This window comes from Zea mays, chromosome 8 (assembly GCF_902167145.1).
Source record: "Zea mays cultivar B73 chromosome 8, Zm-B73-REFERENCE-NAM-5.0, whole genome shotgun sequence".
NCBI classification, from domain to species: domain Eukaryota; kingdom Viridiplantae; phylum Streptophyta; class Magnoliopsida; order Poales; family Poaceae; genus Zea; species Zea mays.
Window position 1 is genome coordinate 93,629,260 of NC_050103.1, and position 9,872 is coordinate 93,639,131.

The 9,872-nt window shown below is 44.2% G+C and overlaps 1 protein-coding gene and 1 pseudogene across 1 annotated transcript; one reads left to right on the top strand and one right to left on the bottom strand.

Annotated features, from left to right (window-relative positions):
* Positions 1–501: 501 nt before the first annotated feature.
* Positions 502–1,705, bottom strand: LOC103637098 (coatomer subunit beta'-1-like; annotated as a pseudogene).
* Positions 1,706–5,492: 3,787 nt separating this feature from the next.
* On the top strand, positions 5,493–6,440 carry LOC100285465 (uncharacterized). Its single transcript, NM_001158358.2, has one exon. The coding sequence runs from the start codon at positions 5,562–5,564 to the stop codon at positions 6,339–6,341; it is 780 nt and encodes a 259-aa protein (NP_001151830.2). The 5' UTR covers positions 5,493–5,561; the 3' UTR covers positions 6,342–6,440.
* Positions 6,441–9,872: the final 3,432 nt, after the last annotated feature.

Below are 9,872 nucleotides of genomic sequence, written 5' to 3' on the forward strand. Positions count from 1 at the left end.
TGCTCTCAAGCATCAAGGGTAGTGTTGAGGCCTTCTCCAAGTTGCTTGCTGGCTCCCAACCAACAAGGAAAAAAATATAGTTCCTTGCAGTAATGATTGTCTCATTTACATTAATGTACTTTGGATGGTTGAGTTAGATTCTGAATTTGTATACAAAAACTCTTGTCATGCGTTGTGTGCCTTCTGTTTTGCATTTTGCCCACTTGCATTTCCTGGGTTCATGAGTCCTTGTTTCCTACTGGTTCGAGTAACTGTTGGTATTCCCGAATCCCGAATATCCTTGATCCCAACATAGAACCAAATGTTCCGATGAAAAAACATAAAACTCAATGTTTATCTTATGAACGGTTTGTCAGAGAGCTCTCAAAGAAAGCACAGAAAGCAAACAACATCTGGTGGAGGCTGAGCGGACTGCTGGGTGACCGGAACCGGCAGGTCATGTACATACTGCTCCAGGCGCTGTTCACAGTGGCAACAATGGCCCTAACGGTCCCTATATTCCTGTCCTACCGGATGCACGTGGTGTTCCTGATACTCAAGGTGTGCGCCTCGACATGGAACGGTGGCAGCTTCATCTTGGAGGTGATGCCTCGACAAGTAGAACGGAAGCAGCAGAAGAAACTGGGCATGAAGCCCATCGAACAGGGGAGCTGGACACAAGGGGCGCCGGCATTCATTTGCCAGCACTTCTGGTGATTCATACTGAACAAAGTAGGAAAAGGCATCCAGTTTTAAAAGGTATAGAAGATGTTGTATAAAAAATTGAGTTTCCAGAACAAAGCTCACTTTGCATCCACAAGAAGTTGAAAACCTTGAGATACATCTTCATAACTGAAGCTGTGAACACAGTGTCCAGGGGGACCCTAGCATCATACTGGTCAGCAGGAAGATAATTGCCCCTGCACATAGACATGTTATTGCAAAATTTTTACTTGGTCAAAAACTGTGAGGTGGTCAGGACTCAGTTCTCAGAGCAGATGCAATGAAATATTAGTACATTACTCCTTGGATTTAATAAGAAGTTTCTGAGATTCAATGTATTTTTTTAACTTCTGGTAAGCAATATTCTAGAACAAAATGTAGTAGTTTGTGTGATACTGTGTACCTCTGAGACGCAACACTTTTTTCTACAGTTAGAGCAACCTGCCAGTCTTCAAATAGATTTGGATATTCAGAAGGATCTGCTAGAGACTCTGCAGCTTTTGGATTAATCTGCATACAGACAAAAAGAATAAGATAATAGCATGCAGTTTTTCTAATGACACGACACTTTTCAGAAAGAAGACTTAAGATGAGAACATTAAGAAATTACTTTACTCAGGTCGTCTCTCCAAATTGCCACTATCTCTAGTACTTTGCTAGGAAGATATTAACGTGCCAGTAATGCAGCTTCAGGTATACGGTTACTGCAGAATACACAAGATAATGTTTAGTTCTCAAAGGAAGAGCACCAAAACAAGGATTTAATCACAGCAAACAAGATTTACCTGTCTACAAGCAATTGTATGCAATCTTCAACTTTACCAAGCATAAAAAGGCAGAGGAAAGCAACATTGTTTTTTCCGTGTTCTTTTGCCAAAGAAGCAAGCTTTTCAATTCCTTCAGCATCTCCAAGAGATGAGTACAGTAGCAACAAGCCACTTAAGTCCTTTGCTTGAAGAAGGCATTCCTCTGCCATCTCTAGCTGCAATGTAGAGTTGTGGCATACCCACACCAAAAGGCTATCATTCACGAGCTAATACAGATAGGATATGTTCGATTTAGGTCATGTCTCAATTTGACATCATTCACATTCGCATTGAGAGTTTTAGCAAGAAAAACAAGTACCATTGACCATCTCCTATATTTTGACCATACAGCTGGACAGAGGGAATGAACTCCATTCTGTAATGAAATATCAAGTTTAGTGATGTAAAAGGATAAACTATCAGGAAAACAATATTATGGTTTGTAATTTGTTTCGTAGCTTGAATAAAAAATCATGGCAGATCTAGGCATAGATAGTATTAGGGGTGTTTGGTTTAAGGATCAACTCATCCTAGATGAGGAGGTATATCGTGAGTTCATTTCATGAGCCTGGTGGAATCATCCCATTTGTCTCTACAAATATTGGGTCAGTGGAAAAGGACCATATTCATGGGGATCTGACTTTGCCATCAGCCAGTGTTTTACTTTCTATAAGCTGCAATGGTGCTAATCAAGGAAGTAAATATGAAACCAACCTTCAACCAGGGACTGCTACAGAGGATATGATGGCTTTCGAAGAGCAGAATGCAGACAAGTCTCACTTAGAAGCCTACCAGTTCAAGCGCATCACATACACGGTGACCCATGTACAGCAAGGGACCAGGAAGCACAAGGGAGATGGATGGGAAAGAAATTCGGAGCCAAGAACGAACCAGTGGGCACAGGTGGAGTGGGTACAGGTGGACATGGCGGCCGCAGCTGCGGCGGGATCGGAAGTCGGCGGCTGCCGCTGCCATGGCGGTTCCAAACCGCCTCGTCTCGCCGCTTGGCCTGTGGCTCCTGATGAACTATTATATATATATATGTACATGAAGTTCCCAAGAGAAAAAAGAATAAAAATGAACAGAGCTAGAACGGATCTGATTTTTTGTTGCTTCCTACACCAGCACAGCTTTCCTTACTTTTCCCCCCGGTCGATGTTCCTAGTTATGCGAATGTCGGTGTCCAAGTGTTGGATCCCTGAATTGATGAATGGATGAAATAGTTCATATATATCAGAGACAGGGTACTAAAATTGGACACACTTTTACAGCGACGAAACAAAAAAAGCATACAAATGGAGAACATAAATAAAACAAAATAATTTCTCATGATATCTTCGATTCTGTATACGCATGCCATTTAACCATATGATCTCTGATGAATAACAGAAAGCAGGAAACAGCACAGTTACCAAACAGACCTGCGGATACTCGAGGGGCACTCCCCTCTCCCGCAGTCGAGACGGTCGTCGCCTAATGCTTGTTCCTTCCTTGTAAAATGGAGAAGAAACAATGTAGTTAGTTTCCTGTCCACTGATATCATCCTCTGCAGGCAAGGTAAGTATGTACTTGTGCATTTCAAATCTGAGAGCAGCTGCATTGGCAAGAACCACATGCATGGAAATGGAACCTGTCCTCCATGTTATGATCAGTTGATCACACGACTCACAATTAGCCTGTATAGGTGGCTGTGTAGATGAGTGTCTTGTTAGCTCGAGTTGGCAATCCACTGCCAGTATCTTGAGCTCTTCATAACGCCGCACAATGCAGCCATGACGTCTTTTTCACCATGAAGCTTGATCTTCAACTTTTCAGCAACGTCACTCACATGGATAGAAAAAACATCATTCTCACACTTGGCCTCCCTACCATGTTGCGTCACGGGGGCATGATGATTTTGTCCTTCAAGACAAGATCATCATCCACCAGGCCTTGCACCACATCTTTCACAGCTGACTGACCATTATCTTCACAATTCCTTGATTTTTTTTCTCTATCTAGTTGGGAGTTGCAGGAAACACCTAGACAACAGAGGTTGATCGACCAACAGCATTCCTTCAGTAAAATGAAATGCAATCGAGTGCCCGTTTGTGCTTTTATGGGCTTGTAGCATGACTCCACCTACTGAACTGGAACTTACGCCTCGAAATCCAAGTTAACCTCGCTCTCAAAAGAACATTGTCGCAATTATCTAAATATGCAAAAACACCGGCACAACAGGGGAGAGCATGCGGATCCAGCGGCAAATGACGCACCTTTTGGGTTTTGACATATAATGATACAAATAATTGCTTCTAGTACCGAGAAACAAGCAGACAGAGAAACAAATGTGGGTGCAAGAAGTTTCAGAGGCTTGTCGGTCTGCTTACCAGGGCAAACACGGGGTAGTCCACGATGGCCATGGCCAGGAGGCCTGACCTGGTGATCGTTGGCACCCACGACGCGGCCGGCTGTAGGCAGATGAGAGCGAGGCTCCGCCTAGCGCTGGCGTATGCCCCAACAATGGACGCGGCGGCGCTGCCGCCCTGGAGGAGCGCCGCGTGCAGCTCAGCGGCCTTGGCGACGGTGGCATGGATGTCTATGCTTGAGGTCGGGAGGTAGGTGGGCGAGGGGTAGATGGCGGTGTCTCCGAGGGCTTGATGGGGCATGCGGCTGGCCTGCGCGGATGGAGCGAGCACAGATCGAGCGAGAAGAGGATGCAGCCGCCATCCATGGCGGCGTTTGGGGGGGTGGGCTGCGGGTGCGGTTGCGACGACGGATTGATCGGGGTGTGCGCGGCCGCCATTGCTGACGGCGGATTGATCGGCCGAAAACCTCTCCGAGCATCACAGCGAGGCAGGCAGGCATCACAACGAGGTGCGTCGGGGTTCGCGGCTGGGTTTCCGGCTGACGGGCGGGTGGATTGCAGAGAGATCGCGGTGGGGTTTCCGGCTGGCGGGCGGGCGGGCGGAGGCGGGGCCGGGGGCGGGCGACGGGATGCTCGGCTGGGAATCATGGCTGACTGGGGGCGAGCGTCGGGATCCTCGGCGGGGTAGTTAGGCGTGTGCGCGGGGGAGCCGCGGGAGTGAGGGGAGAGCGGGGGCAGTCTACAGATGAGTCTTAATAGTTGTAGAGATTAAACTGTTCCCCTTTTCATTTATTTAATGGTAAAGAGAAACGAGCGAACTCCGTACAGAAAAATAAAGTTCCCACAAGGCAACAGAACTACTAAATTAAGGCGGCAGTGCTCTAAATTAAAGTTGTTTGCAAAAAGCGAGGGAATATTCTTGTGCTTTGCTGTAAAGTTGTTCTTGAGGCAAAAAGGTTAATAAGGTGGCAGTGCACTAAAAATAGAGGGTAATGAGTATTAGCTATAGAGCTGGCTTTAAGCTAGAACACAGAGTGCAAATTTACACGCGTTGCTGGCCCCACCTTAAACAAGCATATTATCTATATCCTTTTATTTGACACGAAGCAATCAACCGTACCACAGGACCATATTCTCCGACACGACACTTGATTTCTCTTAGCCGCTTTGAAGCTACCAAAGACGTACTTTTCTGCTACTTCTCCAAATTAACTGTATATATCCGTTTCATAATCATGGAAGATGTTTCTACATCATTTCAACTACAAAGTCATAATGACTGAACAGGTACGACATACCGAAAGCGGTTTCCAAAGGTGCTGCTAGCTTCGAATTGGTTGTCAATTGAAAAGACTTCTTCCTACTCAAATGGTGGTGTACTACTAGCTAGCTATGCTACACATAAGATGATCTTGATAATCTCTATTTTTTCTACAGTGTTTTTGTCCCTATAAATTGTGGCTGTAACCGTCCAAATAGCTGACTTTAATCCGAAGTGAACAGAATTAATTATTCTGCCACTTGTAGCGCGTGCATGGAATTGTGTACATATACTTGGCTCAAAATCATGCACCTCCCATTATATTTATTGCCGCTCTGGTATATATAGAGACGATCGACACAGCAGCCCTCCCCTCCCATGTAATGCTCCATGGTGCACATCAAACCATACTGATCGAGAGAGGGACACAAAGAGAGAGAGAGAGATGAGCAACCATCACAGGTTCAAACTATCCCATCTCATGCCTAACTCTTGGTTCTACAAGCTGAGGGACATGAAGAAACCCAGGCCAGCAAGCACAAGAAACAGGCAAACAACAAGAACGTGGTCTAAGAGATCAACAAGCCACTACTACCATGGAGCCATCAGTCCCAAACCGCTTCTTCCAGTATCACCACACAGATCCTACTGCTACTACCTGAACACAACGCATAGTACGTCACTTGAGAAGCTACACCCCTCCACCTCCACCTCCACCCTCCATCGTCTTAACACAAAGGCATCAGACATCCAATTCCCCACAGATCACCACCGCCGCCGCCCAGCAAGCCGCACCATGGTCATCGAATCCAAGCACGAGTTCCAAGACTTGCAGCTACGTCCGATCCGCACAAGGGCAGTGCTCACCGGATCTATAAGCGGAACAAGCCCGAGCTCGCCGAGGCTGAGGAGCAGAAGGTTGCCGCCTGCTCCCAATGGCGCCGGTGGCATCAGTACTACGGGCAGTGCTATTGGTGGTGGCCGGCGGAGAACCGCTGCTAGGAGGAGCTTCGCCGTCGTGAAGGCGTCGGCAGATCCGCTCAGGGATTTCAAGGAGAGCATGGTGCAGATGATCGTCGAGAACGACATGAGCGCGCCGGAGGATCTGCAGGAGCTTCTTGAGTGCTACTTGTCCCTCAACTCGATGGAGTACCATGGCGTTATAGTGGAGGTTTTCAGAGAAATTTGGCTTCAGATTGTCCACGACATTATTGATGAAGATTGAGACTATTATGTGATGTAAATAAGAAACCCAATATAATGCATGTGTGTATATGATTTTACGTACGTATGAGTAAACAATGTATGTTCATGCTAAATTATTCGAAGAGGGATGTGGTTGTAGTGATTGCATGACAACTCAAAAGGCAATGTCTGCCGATGTTAACGTAAAGGAGGTATTATGGTCCATACGCCGTACTGCCGTAGTTTTTGCTTGGGAGAAAAAAAACTAGAAAAATAGCTTAAAGCAGCTAGTCGGAGGCGGCGGAGTAAGTTCAAAGTATTACTTCTTTTCCACCTTTCTACTATTTCATTTGAGAATACAATGTCAACTAAATTTCATGCAGCGGTCCCAAGGTTAGGATAAATGCTTCCCAACAACTCTTTATCTCAATCACTGTAGTAAACCACATAAATTCCTACGCTTAAACCGCCAGATATAAGCTAATAACCATCAGAAATAGATTATTTTCGATGATTTAGACCCTATCTCTCACAATGGTCGTTCGTCGGTATTAAGCAGTTGAAAATCGAATTATTTCCGATGGTTACCATTGGCGTTAGCTTATTTATGATAGTCACTGACGATCGTCGGCGATAACGCCATCTAATGGGTCCCACCACTACTACAGCAAACTTCTGTACAGACGGTTTGGTTCGCCTCTTCACAGGCGGTTCCAGGAACCGCTTGTGGTGCACCGCCTGTGATGTAAAATAACATCACAGGCGGTCAATAAAAAACCGCCTGTGAAAAGCACATATTACAGGCGGTCCAGTTCAAAGGAACCGCCTGTGATAGACAGACATCACATGCGGTTTCTTATCCTAGCCGCTTGTGTTAGCCACACATCACAGGCGGTTTTTAATATAAGTCCGACTGCATACAATATAAATCACAGATGGTTTTTAATATACAGATTCATATACAGAATTTTCAAACACAAATTTCATACACAGATTCACACAGATTGCATACACAGATTTATACATATCAAGTTCCATAATACACAGATTCATCCACATATCAAGTTCCATCGTCATACACAGATTTATACACATATCAAGTTCCATAGACAACTAAACATCTCAAAGTTCCATAGACAACTAAACATCTAAAGTTCCTAACTAAAGACCTAAACACTGTGTGATATTGTGTACAAACTTAGTTCTGGGAATTGTTGCAAATTTCCATTTGTATTGTAGAATAGCCCTTGTTGATGAAGAACTTCACGGCGCATAAAATAAAGCAAGTCTCTTACAACCTTAGCCACGCCGACGGAAACCATATCTCTTTCTAACCATTCAGCATTGATCTTGGATTTAGGAACCTGCAATGAAAGCAAAAAACAAGCAGTGCTAAGAGTAATGTGATGAGCAACAATATAACATAAAAATTGCAACATAGACAATAATAGCGAACTTACATCCTCACGATTGACCATGTAATGGAAGGTGACACGACACCATTCACATACATAATAACCGCACAGGACAGTACCCGGAGGTTGTTTGTCACCATATGGAAATAATGATATTGACAAATTAGGCTTGTCCTCTGGATGTTCGCCGCCAAGATCTTTCCAATAAAAACGGTATGCACTGCATATAAGAATAGCATTGTGAGATTAAGAATACATTTGTTAAGTTGTAATAAGTACAAGTGTGCAATAATAATCATACTTCTCTAAAATCTTCAAGAAGTCATTATACGTAGCCTTTTCCATTCTCAGTGAGTCGAAGACCACGACTTTACCATCCTTTGGAAAGATCATGATACAAATGTAGTGGTCACTATATAGACATAGACGAAAACACATGTTAAGATCACGATTGCCATAATTTATAGTTCAAAATTAAACCATGTCGATAACTTACTTAAAGTGGTGCGGAGCTATTATTAAGTCCTTACCATGTTGTACATGATTATACATGGCTCGTCCAATGTATGCCGCCATTACCTTCATTTTCTTTCTCTGATTCTGTTTGACGGCTTTCTCAAATTCAGCATCGTCCAAGTCTTTGTATTCTTCTCCATGCCTCCGAGCAACTACTTTGTAGCGAGCTTGGGATATCATCAACGGGTCAAGAAACCCTGTCTTAAGTTGTTTCTTCTTATCATCCATGTATTGCATCCTACGTGTAATAGTGTTAATCGTTAGACTCTCGTTTATGTGTGCGTGTACAAAACTAACAAATCTGAAAGTTTAGAGGTACTTACAAGCAAAAGAGGGTTAAGTAGTTGGTTTCCATCCTTTGTCGGTGGTACAACGACCAGAGATCGTCAAAGAATAAATGCCGCACAGGATCTATATGATCATTGCTCCAAAATGCATCTTCTGGCACAACAAATGTGAAGTCCTCGAGTTTGTATTTGTTGCTAGCCACCATGTACCACTCATGCATTCTAATCTCCGGAGTCGACAACTTAGAAAGTTGCACCGTCGTCAAGAACGGCCTCCCATTCACAAATTTTGGAGGAACATCCTCCTTCTTGTATATCGAGATATTGGTTTTAAGACGTAATGATTCTCGAGTATGAATCATTCCATCTTCTTCCCATACTTCGAAATTGTCTATTTGGGACCGTGTGCCTACTCCATGAGATGCTGATTCCGCTTTTGATTGATTTGTCATAACTCTCTGCAATTTATGCAGGTAGCGTGACACTGATTCTGACGGTTTCTTGACATCGTCAGTGGCGATTCGCTTATGAATTTTCTTTGAAATAGTTGGCCCTTCAACATTGGTGCCAACCTTTGGTTCCTTTTTGATGTTGACGTCGACATTCTGAGGAACAATTTTGTCTACGTCCCCCTCGTCGAGTTCCTTCGCAAGAGGTGATATGATTGTTTCAACGATTTTTTTGGAGGTCGGTGTCATATTTTCCTGCACCATGGGGTGTGGAATGATTGAACTATCTTTTTGTTGCATTGGTGTTGAATTCAACTCATCACCCAACTTGATGTCGCGTCGATGCCAAAGGACCAACTCGTTCATTTCCTCCTACAAAGTTATGATCCCCTCAACTGGAAAATCTATCTCCCAATCTTCACAACCACTGTCTGTGATTTCTAGAACTTGGACCACAACATAGTGTGGCGGGACAGGATTATCCTTGTAGTTAACAAGTCCTGGTTTTACCAAACCAGTAGCAGCTTGCTTTGTTTTTGTCCCAGATCGATTGATTGGAATATGAAGAAAGCAAGGCTTGTCCTCAACAATATCGTCTACAGGGTACTTGGTCAAGTCTTGCACAGATCCTACGCTGCTAGGGACTATAGGTGGACTCATGTGGCTTGGCTTGAGTTCAAATGTTATGCATTCTGTTTTCTTCATTTTGTTCATCACGTCATTAATAGCCTTTTGTACCCTTTCATCAATAGTCTCTTCAAGGGTCCTTTTCGACTTCTCGTGTTTCCTATATGACGACACATACTCTGGAAACGCCTCTCTCCAGGAAATCTTAGAAGAGATTCCCCGAGCCCGTCCAGTGTGTTCAGGATTGCCTAGTGCTGCAGTTAGTATGTCATTCTCC